This window comes from Anguilla anguilla, chromosome 1, assembly GCF_013347855.1.
Source record: "Anguilla anguilla isolate fAngAng1 chromosome 1, fAngAng1.pri, whole genome shotgun sequence".
NCBI lineage: Eukaryota > Metazoa > Chordata > Actinopteri > Anguilliformes > Anguillidae > Anguilla > Anguilla anguilla.
In genome coordinates this window covers 48,729,388-48,743,698 of record NC_049201.1, presented here as the reverse complement: position 1 = coordinate 48,743,698, position 14,311 = coordinate 48,729,388, and the positions used below count along the sequence as shown (strand labels likewise).

The following is a 14,311-nucleotide window of genomic DNA, read 5'->3' as shown; positions in this document are numbered from 1 at the left end:
ACTTTTAAAAATTAAAACACTTTTTAACTTTTGATTGCGTGTCATCATAATTAAAGTTTTCAAAAAGATACTATTTGTTGTTTGGGCTGGATTTCCTGGTCCCATAAAACTATGGATGATTAGGAGGGGCAAGATGAGGCAGAAAAAAAGGGGAAAAAATACATGCTGGGCTTGTTTATTAGTAGATGCAAGTTGATTGGACATGAGCCAGGCCAGATTAGCGATAAAACCTTCAGCTGAATAGCCCAAGGCAATGGGATTAACCCACCTCTTAGCTTCATCTGCACAACCAAGCAGTGCATTATGAGACTTAGCTGTGTGTTATTTACCTCACTTACTGCAGGAGCAACACAAGCCAAGCGCTGCATTTATTGATTAAAGCCAATGTAACAGCTGGCACTGAAGCTGCTCGCCTTTGAGTTGAAAGCAGCACATGAAGGGTCCAAACAGCGACCGCTCAGCTCAGAAGGAAGCGGCTAACCGCAGGCACTTTGGAGGAAAATAAAACTAATCTGAGCTCTCCAAAATGGACGTAAGGACATTGCTGCAATGGGCCATACCCAGACAGGAATGGCAATTCCAAAATAATTTTTTTTTTTAAACCCTGATTTTTTTCATAAATAAATAGGGGTAAAAAAAATGATGGAGATGGAGCTGAGAAACAGTGTCATTAAAGAGAAATAACAAGCAGCTAGAGTGCATAGATTGCAAGAAAAGCCACAGTTTTACCTTAAGATGTGTGTTCATAATGTCAGAGCATCTTCATATCTCCACTCAGTAATTAAGAACCTATCCATGAACTGTTTCTGGTGACACAGTCACCTTAAGTGTTGAAGGCATTTCTATGTACTGCATTATATTTATTGAAACGTATACTGATACAGGAATACATAGAGGATAAAATAGAAAGACTGGAAATAGCTGGAAGCCCATTGTGGACTGTGGAACTAGTTTCTTTGGGACAGGCACTAAGGCATTCACTGAGACACCAGGTCAGGAAGGTACTATGACAGCCACGCTCTTGGTAGAATGAGTCTTGTACTGTCAAAGCGGGTTTGATGCTAATGTAGACATTCCCTGGCACAGTCCATTGAGGGTACCAGTCAGTGACTGGACTGGACCTGGAGCAAGGTGTACTCTTCATAGCGTGCAAACTTCAATAACTGGCTCCATAGCACAGTGGTTAGAGCACTGGTCTCATAAAGGTGTTTTAGATTTAATTACTTATTAAGGCCTGACGTGAATGAATTAAGCTACTCCATACAGGCCATTAAAACCCTTATTGTGCATCCTAAGTCGATCCACTAAAGATGTGCCAGGGACGTTCACATCAACTCATTCCACCTTAAAATGTCAAATTAATTTGCTGCTACAGTGGTTCTCACCAACATCCATACTACATACATGCAAGTGCTGTCAACTTTGATAGCTGTACGTCTCCATACCAACTACAGCCTGCAGTAGCCGCACGCACATCATTTTCAGAGGCTGAGCCCACAGCAGAAGCATTTTGCGCCATTCGGGTCAAGTTGTGCCACTGAAGCAAAGTCCACTGCCGGGCAGACATGACGCCTTTTATGGGCCAGGTCACCATTTGACCCTCACCAACGTCTTCAGCCCTCTCCTTTCATACCGGTTTCCTTTACAGCAGTGGATTGCCCGTTTCCCTTTGATTCAACACATTAAATAAAAGGCACGTAAGAAAACAGCCAAACTAGCTCTGGCAAGCCTTCCTGCGGGTTGAGGTCGGGGCTGATGACTGCTCCCAGGCACACGGTGCTCCGCGCTGAAATCTTCGCTTTGTGCCCCAAAGATCCGCGCAGAAATTCTGCCCCGACTGGAAGATGTGCCGCACATGCTTACACACGCAAGCCAGCGAATGGCTCAGAACTGCGGCCAAGAGGCTAAATTCGCTCCCGACAAATTACGAACGAAGCCCGCGTCGCACCTGGAATTTACGGAATTCTATTTGCATAATTCCAGACAGGCGCATCTCACAATGGGATATGCAAAAACCGCAGCTTACGAAACCGCTCGCGCAAGAGTCAGCCTGCAGGTTCCCCCCCCCCCCCCGCTCGCACGCATGCGCTCGCATACAGGCACGCGCGCTCGCGAGCAAACGCAAGCCAAAAAAATAAACCACCCACGGCAACATTGGATTCGTTTTATTGTTCAACCTTGCATAATTGTTTGTACAAAGGACGTTAACAAAAACTACGTTCTCATTTTGAACGACGAAAAAAAAAAAGGTTAAAAAAAACTAGAAAGCAGGGTTGGGTTTGAAAAAAAAAAAAAATCAATACATTAAATGAAAAGATGGTGGTAACGTCCTCCTGATGAACCAAACGGAGGAGGGGCGTGCGTGTGCTTCCTCAGGTGCCCTGCAGTCGCTGAGGTTTCGGTGGAGACGGAGTTTGGTCCAGGTCCGGTGGATTAAGTTGAAAGGGGCAGACGGGGTGGGGGTGCGGGTGCGGGTGGCGTTTATGAGCGGGTGTACTTCCCCCAGATGTGCAGCATGAAGACGGAGGCGATGAAGAGCAGGCTCATGACCAGGACGGGAACCGGGCCACTGTGGGGGAGACAGAGGGAGCACGTCAGCGCCGAAATCAATGCAAGCAGGGCCGGACAACGCGCTATGAACACGCTCACATACAGCACAATGCAACTTCCCCATCTGCCCCATTGTTACTGGAAAACATGTTTAAAAGATCATCTGATGAGGACAACACTGGAGTTCCACTAATCAACACAAAGGTCAGAAACACCCAGTTATAAAACAGCAATTATCTTTGGACAACAAGCAGTAATTAATAATGCATAAACTAAATTTCCAAAGCCCAGATGTCATGTTTCTGAAGAAGATAAACCCAAGAATGACTCACTGTTTTATATAAAAGAAGTCACTTGCCATCTCGCAAAGCTTTTTCTACCATGTACACTCCACCGGGAATAAAGACAGAGGAGGAACAGGTCAATGAAAACCACAGGTCTAGGTGTAAACAGCAGCACACACAGGTGGGTTTTAGAGAAGAGGTCTTTCTGAGCTACTTTGAGAGCCCACCAAGTAAACTCTGGCTACGGTTACTTTGGCGGGCCCTTTGGCCCCAGAGTACACGCGGTGTAAAAGTCTGGGCGCTACCTCAGCGGTGAGAGTACGGTCGCGTATACGAGAGAGAGAGAGAGCGCGAGCAGAAAGACGAGCGGGGTGCGAGCGGCGCCAAGGCCAGCCGAGCAGAAAGCTCTCAGAACGGCCCGATTCTTCAGCTCCACTTCCCACAGGGCTCTCCGGTCGGCCGAGCGCGGGGCCGCTCCCGGGGGGCCTCATCGACGGGCCCCGCGGAGGAGCCGCCCGTCACCCAGAGAAACGGGCGAAGCGCGCCGAGTCCCGGCAGACGGAGGCAGACATGGCGGGCCAGATGGGCTTGAGCAGGGAGGGCAGGGGCTGATCTGATCTGGCGGAATATGAAATCACGTATGGATTTTCTCCGCTATTGACCAGCGCATTCGAAAATATAGCAGAGTCCCGATGACAGGCTGATCCCTCAAAGCCCTTTCCATCTATCGAGTGATTTCATTTGCAATGCTTAAAAAAAATAAAGATTAAAAAAACCATTTGGTTATGAAATATGCAGATGTTTCTCATGCTACTTTAAAATGTTTTTAAAGTAACATTTGGCGTGATTCGAAACGTTACGGATCAAAACTGCACATGCAAAAAACGTAAAAAATAAAGCACATCCCGCCTTTGCTCGCACGCCTGTTCTCGTGGTCACGCAACGCGCCCCTGACGACTCCGCGGCGAGCCTGTCGATGAAGCCTTGGGGCACTTTGGCCGAGTCCACAGATCAGCCGCGCCTCTGCTCCGATAACACGCAGCCGTTCCTCCACGCAGCGAGCGCCGCAACTTACCTTCGAAAATAAAATACAAACAACAAAAACGCAACAACCTCAAAAAGGTGAATTTGCAGAAACGTCCGGCCGTCTCATTGGCCGGCAGGTCTGACAAAGGGAGGAAGGAGGCTCGGGGAGACAGCGCTGGAGAAGGGAAGGTGCGGAAGCGCGCGGCGGCGGCGGCGGCTAATTAGGGCCTTTATTAGGCGCGAGGGGGGGCCCCGGGGACGAGCGCCGCGGGGGCCGGTCACTAGGAGCCGCCGCAGAGATGCCGTCTCCGCGGCCGCGCTCCCGCAGGCTCTAATTGATGTGACCTTTAACGGCGCCGAGCGCTAATTAAGCTCGGAGGCCTGCGCTCCGCTCCGCGCCGCGGCCAAATCCCCTAAAAACCGCGCCCGCGTGCTGAACATCGACGCCGCGGGAGCGCCGCCGCTCGGCTTACCTGCCGGTGTCCGCAGGGCGCCGCCGGCAGAGCGGTCCGAGCGCGCGGGACTTCGCTTCTGCGGGCCTCGCGCAAAGCCAAAACGGAATTTGCGCGCGTGCTAACGTCCGCGCGCCGCCGCAAGACACCGTTGGAAAATGGCATCTGCGCAGACGGAGTTTAAAACGGAGTCTGCGCGCAGACACCTTCGCAAAGATGGGCTACGGTTCTCCACACTGACAAAAACTCTGTTTTAATTAATCCCTGGAAAACTGATCATGCAAATCGGCTTTAATGATCATTTCTGACCGCAACACGGATGCTCTAGCAAATAGCATATAATAAATAACAGTGGGAAATTGCTTAATGCAGGTCATGCAACGCTGTGAATAAACCTATTCGTTTTCTGACTTTAATGGTTCAACCAGTCTCAAAAAATCCCAAAACGCACCAGGCACCAGGGAGAGCCAGCAGACCTAAATCTCGAGAATTCCACATCCTATGTACAAACAGGATTTTTCCCCCATTAAACTATGAAAAATGGCACCAGAACAGCAAAAGTGTGCACGCCTTAATATAAATCTAATGCAACTTCCTACATTACAAACTTCATTTTAAAGTGCATTGTAATTCTAGGGATAATAGGAAACACTTAGTCACCTATAATGTGAACTTTAGTTAGATTTCCATTTTCTCAGCTAAAGTTTTGTTAAAGTGGTCTGATGGGATCCTAATAGCATGAGTTTAAAGAAGACACCTTTCCCCAAGTCTAGAACAGTAAGGAAAACCTTTAAATCAACCACCCTACTAGCAGCACAAGTAACCATAAAATACCAACAACCGAGCAAGGAGTCCCTTTGAAATGTAGTCTAATGAGAAACTGAATGACAGTAAAGTTGTCTGGTTTGACATTCCAGGTGTTTATAAATGGTGTTAAAGGGCCATTTACCTTGTCAGACGCGACTTGGTCGTCTGTTCTTATCGAAGATGCACGAGCTCTCACAGATGTGCAGGAGCTGCAGCCGCAGTGCGCTTACACTGGATAGCTAAGCTATGCTACGCATACTGGGTTTCAGAGATGAACACTAGCGCTCACTGCCCAACCACCGACACCCATCACACTACAACCTCTGGGACAAGAGCACCATAAGAAAACCTCCAACACCCAGCATGAATAAAGCTTTAAAAAAGTACTAAAATAAAGTTTAAAAAATATAATTCAAGGAGATACAAGAACTCTTTTATTCCTCAAGCCATCAGCCTGTATAACACACAGGTTTAATCAACAGGACTTTTAGCTGGTCACTCGCACTTTTATGTCAAACTTGATTTTACTGATTTGGATTGACTGTTTTGTTTAACTTTATTGTTTTATTCGGTCTCAATGTGATCTAATGTGTTTTATTATGATTATATTGCGGTCTTACTGTGTATTCTATTGTTTTTACTGTGGATTTTATGGTGTTTTTATGTCTGGAGCACTGGACCAAGCTAATTTCCCCGTGTGGGATAATAAAGTTGATCTGAATCTGAAACGTGCTTGCTTGTAAATACATGAACAAGCATCTTGTTCCTGTTCCTGGTAATTTTTCTCTGCCATTGCTAGAGAAAGAGACAAGCTCAATATATTCAGTAAAGAGTTATGCACTAACATATGCAAAGTATCAATGTATCAAATATTTGGCTGCCTCCTTTGACCTGTGATTAATTCATTTACAACAAATTGAGTTATGTTATAAATTACTAATATAAATGTTCACCAACAGCAAGAATAAATTAAACTTGTTGCATGAGAATCACCCTACAAATCTTGAACAGGCTACGTCATAGACCAACAGATCTAACGGAGGTTATTCAAGTAGTGGTTATGGTAAATCTTGCAAACGGTTCTTATTGCCATAATAACCAAATTTGTGAAATGCAAAGGCGCCATGGACAGCAACTAAAAGGAACCCAAAATGGGCCCATTGCTTCTGTAGGAGACGCAAACTGCAGCCCATGTAGGTTGTTCCTTAGGCCCTTCTTGCCCTAAGGGGACCATACACTCCACTGGGACACAGCAGAACACCATCATCTGACTTCACTTTTCAGCTTCATTCAGAAATAGTAGTAGTTCAACCAAAAATGTTTTCTTTATGAAGAATTATTGCTTTATTTATCTGTCAGTCAAAGTTGTTGAACACTTTGCAGCTTTCATGCCACCTTCATTACACCTGAGAAAATAAATACCAGCAAGTCCTTTAACACTAGAGGCCTCCAACCTCATGCATCACTTTGGGGAGGCAAAGTTCAAAGAACATTCTGTTCAGATGGTAAGAAACGTCAGGGCCACACTACATATTGCACTGGATTGGAGCAATTCGGTTTTGGTTTGTGTGAACCTTAAGGTGCTCAAGTCATTTAGCGCAACTTCACTTCATTTTGACACTAATACCGTTTACAGCAGATCGTACTTGTAAATGTTCAGAGAAAATGACAACGGTTAAGTTTTCCAACTGGTCCGTAACAATTCATTTTCTGAGAATGCACACATCAAATCATTCAAATGATCACTTGCTGTATTTGAAAAAAAAAAGATCAATATATTAAACTCTTAACTGGGTTGTATGGTTATAAAAACCCATTAACTTTCAGCAAGAAGAGTATTTTAACATCTTGAAAAATGTGCATCATCACCAACGATAAAATTCCAAATGTCAAAGCAAATTAGCCCTCCAGAATAACCAAATAAAAAAATAAAGTCCCGCATTAATAACATTAATCAATATAAAGGCCATTTGTATATAAAAATGTTTGGCCATCACTTAATTCTCATATTCCTTGTGTCATTTGCACATCACTTCCAATTTGGAAAGATCTAATTTATAACTGCATTACACTGGCAGAGAAATAAACTACTGCATGCAATAAAGTAAAAACAAAAGACTTGCATCACTCAAACCTTGGATAACAAAATAAGAAACGATCAGGAAGGTCCTCAGCAGAAACTATTCTTTTGTACTTTTTAAATAGTTTGTACAGCATGAGACAAAAACCAGATGTTTTTAATATGTATGCAGTGGTTAAGAACAGCAGTAGCCTTAATGGTATCCCTGAACCCGCTAACACATACACACGCACACACACACTGGAGCCAAAAAACAGACAGATAATCCATAATGGAAGGCCGTGATAAAATTAAATTAAAGGCATCTGTAGAAATACAAGTGTGGCCTAAAAGGCATAAGCCCAAATGTTCTAAGTAAATATATTCAAAGCAACATTTTATGACAGTAGAAGACATGGTGGAGGGTATTCTAACTGAAAAAGGACAGATGTGTGTAAGACATATTGGCGTATCGGACTAAATTTACAGTGATTATGCTCTTACCCAGAGAGCCTTGCAAAAGTGCACACAAAATGATTTAGGCAACAAAGAGCTGATGCCAAGTCATTAGGATCCCAACCAATAGCAGCCTTTAATACAAAACTTAAAACATAAACCCAGAAAAAAAGTCAAGTGCTGTAGTAGGCTCTAGAGGGAGACTGGAAATGTAGTGCTTTAAGAAGCAAATGAATTTGAGGACATTGTTTTGGATGTAGCATAGGTGGGGCTAGTAATGCCAAGAAGGAAGTGAGTGACACTGACTGAGAGAGTGTGTGTGTATGTGTATGTATGCATGTGTGTATGTGCGTGCGTGTGGGCGTGTGTGTGTATGTGCGTGCGTGTGTATTACTCACACTTTCAGCCCTGGAGAGTCCTCGGTGTAGAAGCGCCACATCCCCCCAGTGCCTGCTGAGGTAGCCGTCCGTCCTGCACTCCTCGTTCCACTGCTGGTGGCTTTCCTAAGAGGGGGAAAGACAAGCAGTGTATCTGCTGAACTGTGGTGTACTGGGTAAAGCCAAATCAAAAAAGACATTTAAAGACTAGTTTTAACGGTCGGCTCACATCATATAAGTATTTGCCGACTGTTACACCACCTCAGTTTGATTCCGTTTGAGAGAAGACTAGTTTATTTGCCTTAATTCTGCCATTTAAGGAAAATAACTTCATTTTATCAAAGTCCATACAGTATTAAGTCAGATACACAATGAAAAATGAACTGGATTTCTGGACTAATAAACACCACAGAAATGGTTATAACTGCCTTAACCTGGACTGTCTAGCGGTATCATAGAAGGTTCATGGTACATCTTCAAGAAGCTTGTGCATTTCCACACATGCCCCCTGCCACCAATCCCTCCCAACAGTAGATAATAGAGCCATGACCCTTGCAGTGACTGCTGAACACCGTCATCAGGTAACACTACAGCAAGGCTGGCTATGTGGATCAAACTGGTGAGTGGCAGCCGGTGCGGGCTTTACCTCTGTCTGACTGTAGAGCCTGCCGCTCTGGGGGCCACAGCTTTGCTGGGAGATCGGCTGGATGCGCCGACATTGGTAGCACTTGCGGCAGGGCCAGGCTACGGGACATTGGGGGGGAAAACAGGCATTACAGAACATCGGTTGAGAAAAGAATGTGACACTTCCAATTTTGTCAGCCAACAAAAACCGATCGAAGGTGTGACACCAACACGTCTCCCTAAAAAAAAAAAAAACAATGACTGAAGTTGTTAACGCAGTAGTTTACGCACTGATAAGACTGTTTCTATATTTAAAGATACTGCTGCCTATCTATTGAACGACGACTAAATCACTACACATGAATCAGAAACGAATGAATGACACGTCTCCTTAGCGGTTTTGGCCACTAGAGCAACCGTAACGCTATACAATTGAAGCCACATAGCTAACTACTGAGCTTTAGCTACTTCGTTATTAGTGTTCACAACCGTATCGTAAGGAAACATGCATATACAACTGCGTCTTAAAGCACAGCCGCTGGTTTGTCTGGCCAACAAGAAAATAGCCACGTCTGCTAAGTATGATTGCTAGCTAACGCTAACCCCTTAGCCTAGCCAATTCTCGCCAACTTAACTCGTATCACGACAAATATAGCCTACACAGTCAGTCTCAACGGGCCTAGCTAACCAAATAAATCCAAACAGCGAAGACTGTTAAACTATTAAATACACAAGTTTCTCCAATAAAGCTTGAGTAGACTATCGTCGACAGATAAATTACAAAACGAATTTAGTTAGCTAGCTAGCCATTCTACTCAGAGGCAATTAGCTAACAATCCAACGTTAGCCTACTCGCCGGCCAGCCAACCCACATTGCATGAAAACTAAAGCGTGCCCATACATTATACACTGAGAAAACACTATACCCGTGCAAAACTGAATACTTACCATTTTATTTCTTGTGTATAGTTAGCGTTAAAACGATTTAAAAAATGATGTACAACGTCCAGCAATGCCCAAGCCTGTCTCCAAGTCAAATGGACCAGATTTTAGCCACATCCACAAGAGAAATCCCAGAATGATGACGATCGTCTAAAAAGCCACGACAACACAATGAAGGACCCATTTGGAACGTCAAAATAAATGCCTGAGCTCAGTATACATATCATTTCAATAAACCACAATCGTTTTTATTTTAAAAACATCAATTTTGCATATATTATTGTGGAGAATATATTTATATTATTAATTTACCCTATAATTGCGTTGATTACTTATATTATTCGTCTAATTTAAGAGGCAGCGTTAAAGACACATTCCGGTGCTATCACAGGAAGTTTCAGGAATGTCCTGAAACTGATGTCATTTTGGCTCTGAAATCGAAGGTTTATAACGTCGCCCTATAATGTTTTCGAGCCGACATGGCACCGTCAGTCCGGTAGTGTCATTTGGACCTCTACAGCAGAACTGGGAAGGATCTTTTGCAAGCCGCGCTTAAGCGACGCGTATTATAGAAACAAAGGTAAGTTTGAACAGTAAACGTGAACACAATGAAGTCCAGCTCATATCCGAACTGCAAGCCAGCGTCACGTTGCAATTTACTGTAACTTCATAAACTGTGGCTTACTGTCAATAGCTTGGATAATGTGTGGTCAGCATGTACACGTTGGGCTAGCCAAATTAATTATGTATAGTGTTACTTCCTGGTTATGAAGGTACAGCAGCATGTTCTAATTGTTGAGAAGTGTTGTTTAAATAGGTGGTTTTAGGAATAGGTAACAAACAGTTATATAAGGCTTCTAAGAAGAGCTTTATACCGCATAGCTTTTTAAACAGGACACAGATGAGAATTTGCCCTTGCAAGATATTGTCAGATGATTAGATGAAGTATTTGATGTAAGGACTATGTTGGTAGTAAAGTGGAACAGTAGGGTTGAACTTGTTACCATGTTAAGTAAAATAACGTAAAATAACAGCCAGAGTGTCAACATGGTCCGATTCATACATAGGTTATGAGCCTGACATGATCGATTTTAAGTGGCCTCTAACACGTTAGCAGCAGGGAGTGCGGACATAGTTCGGTTCCCGGACTTAGATGACAGGCCAGTGAAAGAGAGAGGGAGCAGACAGAAGTCAAAGCATGGTTTGGAAATGTTATATTTCAGAAACCAGGCAACAAAATGGAGCCTGCAGAACAGAAAGGTAGAAAGGAGACAAAAAATAAAATAAGATGGCGCTATTTATAATTATTAGCATAATATTTCAATTCAAGCAACCTTTCTGTACCAGCATCTGCATTATCTCTCACAGTGGCCCCTCTGCACTAAGGTCATGGCAATTGCACTTAAACAACTGTAAACTTCTCACACATGTCTATAAAAAACTCAAGTGACTTGAAATAAAAATAGTCAGAATGTTGCTTCATGAAACAAATGTGTATTCAAGGCCATCAACACTGTACAAGAGCTTATAGGTACTGTCTAATGACGTCAAAAATGAGAACACACTCTGTTATTTCAGTGCAATACAAAACATTGCTCTTATATATAACTTCAAATTCAAGACTTGATATCTCATATCTGTACTATCTGCAGATGGAACCCTATCATTTTTAACCGTCAAATAGGAACATTACTTTTACTACTTATACTTCTTTTTTGGTTTTGTCAATAAAGAGGATGTTCTCTGTCTGTGGTGTTCAGGATGGTGAGGGTGGTGTTCCTTCACCCTGACCTGGGTATCGGGGGGGCGGAACGGCTGGTGGTGGACGCCGCCGTGGCGTTGCGCTCCAAAGGCTGTGCTGTGCAGATCTGGACCGCCCACTACGACCCCCAGCACTGCTTCTCCGAGACCCGTGACCCTGACCTCCCAGTGGTCTGCGCGGGCGACTGGCTGCCGACTAGTGTCTTTGGCTACTTCCACGCCCTGTGTGCTTACCTGCGCATGGTCTACGTGGCCCTCTACCTCGTCTTCTTCAGCGGGGTGGAGTTTGATGTTGTGTTCTGTGACCAGGTGAGACATTGCTTTTGGGTGTTCGCTTCTGTCCAAGATATGTATTGTTGCTGTCTGATGTGTAACAGTAGGGGAATGAATACTATATCTTTACTTAGAGGAGGTGCTGTGCTGTGGGGTGGGGTGGTGTTATTGTTGTTGTTGTTATGGTCAGTGTGTAGATTGTGGAAAAAACTAATAATTTCACTAAAACACAACTGTGACTATCAGGTGCAAATTAATGTTGAGGCTCTTGGCTCAATTTACATATGGCATCAAAGTATTTACTGTGTAGCTTTGAACAGACATTCCCAGTACTGCCAGTTTCCATGTTTCAAGAGACAGTCAATAGACAAAGTGTCTCGAATGGACAAAATGTATATTGTCATTTGTTTATTGATGCAGTGTATGATGGCACAGGATCATGGGCTAGATTTTTCAAAATTAGTTAAAGGCAGGGGAATGAGATTAAACTGTTTGTGTGCTGTGAAGGCCCTTTTTGGTATAGCATGTCTAGAAGACCAAATAAATGCTTGTTAAAACTCAATAGCAATCCTTGTGTTGACTTCCTTCAGGTGTCGGCTTGCATCCCTGTGCTAAGGCTGGCCCGCCAGAGGAAGAAGGTCCTGTTCTACTGCCACTTCCCTGACCAGCTGCTAACCCAGCGTCGCTCTGCCCTGAAGAGGCTCTATCGGGCTCCCATCGACTGGCTGGAGGAGCGCACCACTGGCATGGCGGACTGCGTGGTGGTCAACAGCCGATTCACCGCCGGGGTCTTCAGGCGCACCTTCAAGAGCCTGTCGGCCGTCCACACCGACGTCCTCTACCCCTCCCTCAACCCGGCGGCCTTCGACTCCGAGGTGGAGGACCTGGACGGCCTGGTCCCTGAGACGACGTGGATGTTCCTCTCCATAAACCGCTACGAGCGCAAGAAGAACCTGCCCCTGGCCTTGCGGGCCCTGGACGCGCTCCACAGGAGGCTGACCCCAGAGCAGTGGGGGAGGGTCCACCTGGTGATGGCGGGCGGCTACGACGATCGCGTGGCGGAGAACGTGGAGCACTACGCCGAGCTCAAAGATCTGGCCTCCAGCCTGGCCCTGGGGGACAACATCACCTTCCTGCGCTCCTTCTCAGACCGGCAGAAGACCTCCCTGCTCCACCACTGCACCTGCGTCCTCTACACGCCCAGCAACGAGCACTTTGGCATTGTCCCGGTGGAGGCCATGTACACGCGGTGCCCGGTCATCGCCGTGAACTCCGGCGGCCCGCTGGAGTCCGTCGCCGACAAGGAGACGGGCTTCCTCTGCGAGCCCGAGGCGGAGAGCTTCGCCGGGGCCATGGAGAAGTTCATCAGGAACCCTCGGCTCCAGCAGGAGATGGGCGAGGCCGGCAGGCAGAGGGTGCTGGAGAGGTTTTCCTTGGAGGCCTTTGCTAACCAGCTGCACAAGTACATCCTAAGACTGACAGAGTAGCACTCCATGTTCAATAGACCCCAACCCTGGTCCTAGAGAGCCACAGGGTTTTCTGCTTTTCGTAGTTTCTCAACACTTAATTGATCAAAGAAAGCAGTTGATTACTCAGAAGTTATCTTCCCTGCTTTCTTGGATCTGAAATGGTTACTGATTTTTAGGGTGAAAATGAAAACCAGCAGACCCTGCGGCTCTCCGGGACTAGAGTGTGAGACCCGTGGCAATACAGCACTCCAGAAGGGTGCCCGAGACACTGCTGAAGGTGCTTCAGCAGCATTCCCTGGGAGCTGTTGCTCGGGAAAGACACACAAAGAAATCTCCGACCCTTTAAATGGGGGACTGTCATTAACCGCAGATATGACGAGGGCTGGAACAGGACAAGAGAGAACAATAGGGGTGGAGCTGTCAGCCTGGGAGAATATGTCTGACAGAGCTCGTAACGAGTTCGTCCACTGCTTGCATTCATCTACAGTTTTGGTACTGAGTTACAGCAGCCTCTGTGTCTCTTCTTCTCATCACAGACCGTTAAGAAGTCCCTTAAAAAAATTATGCTGGAAATCTTTTTTGCTCAGCCTAGTTTGAGCTTTGTTCAATTGTAATAATGACAGAAATAAAGGATAGGACCAAAACTTTGGAGAGAATAACTTCTTATTTTTCTCTGTTTTATTTAAACTTGTTAAACAATGCAGTGACTCAATGGGTTTACTCTCTCAGAGATCTAATTATATTCCATAATAAAAAATTATTTAATGACTGTAAGACTTTTTGCAAATTATCTTCACGCAACAGGACAAAGATTACAATACACTGTCGATTAAAGACAGAAAAATGCAAGAAACGGCAATCTGAGATTGACACTGTCAGGGTGAGAAAAAAAACTTAAAGTATATGGAGATAGAACGGAGTGAGATGTGGCATGATTTAAATTATGATTTAATAGAGGTAATGGTACGTTTAAATAATGGAAAGTGTACTACCAAAAATGATATACATTTTAAAGAAGAATGTGGTAAACATTGTCAAGCAGTAAAATAAGATCAATCTCCTGAGAGATGTATTTCCACTTGAAATGACTGGTAAATATGCCTCCTGAATTAAAATAAAAAAGACAAAGCAAATGATAACAAGCCAATCTTCCAATGTATTAATGAGTTTAAAGAAAAGAAATTGAGCCAGCCTTAGCTCAGAACTTGTGGACATGCTAACATTTCTGCAT

The 14,311-nt window shown here is 44.7% G+C and overlaps 2 protein-coding genes across 2 annotated transcripts; one reads left to right on the top strand and one right to left on the bottom strand.

The window, feature by feature from the left end:
• Positions 1–2,150: 2,150 nt before the first annotated feature.
• Positions 2,151–9,739, bottom strand: sec61b (SEC61 translocon subunit beta). Its single transcript, XM_035405770.1, has 4 exons — positions 9,584–9,739; positions 8,658–8,755; positions 8,033–8,137; positions 2,151–2,569 (listed from the first exon to the last, which is right to left on the bottom strand). The coding sequence occupies exons 1-4, from the start codon at positions 9,584–9,586 to the stop codon at positions 2,482–2,484; spliced, it is 294 nt and encodes a 97-aa protein (XP_035261661.1). The 5' UTR covers positions 9,587–9,739; the 3' UTR covers positions 2,151–2,481.
• Positions 9,740–9,987: 248 nt separating this feature from the next.
• Positions 9,988–13,854, top strand: alg2 (ALG2 alpha-1,3/1,6-mannosyltransferase). The gene is made up of 3 exons (XM_035414001.1): positions 9,988–10,157; positions 11,338–11,647; positions 12,202–13,854. The coding sequence occupies exons 2-3, from the start codon at positions 11,339–11,341 to the stop codon at positions 13,096–13,098; spliced, it is 1,206 nt and encodes a 401-aa protein (XP_035269892.1). The 5' UTR covers positions 9,988–10,157; position 11,338; the 3' UTR covers positions 13,099–13,854.
• Positions 13,855–14,311: the final 457 nt, after the last annotated feature.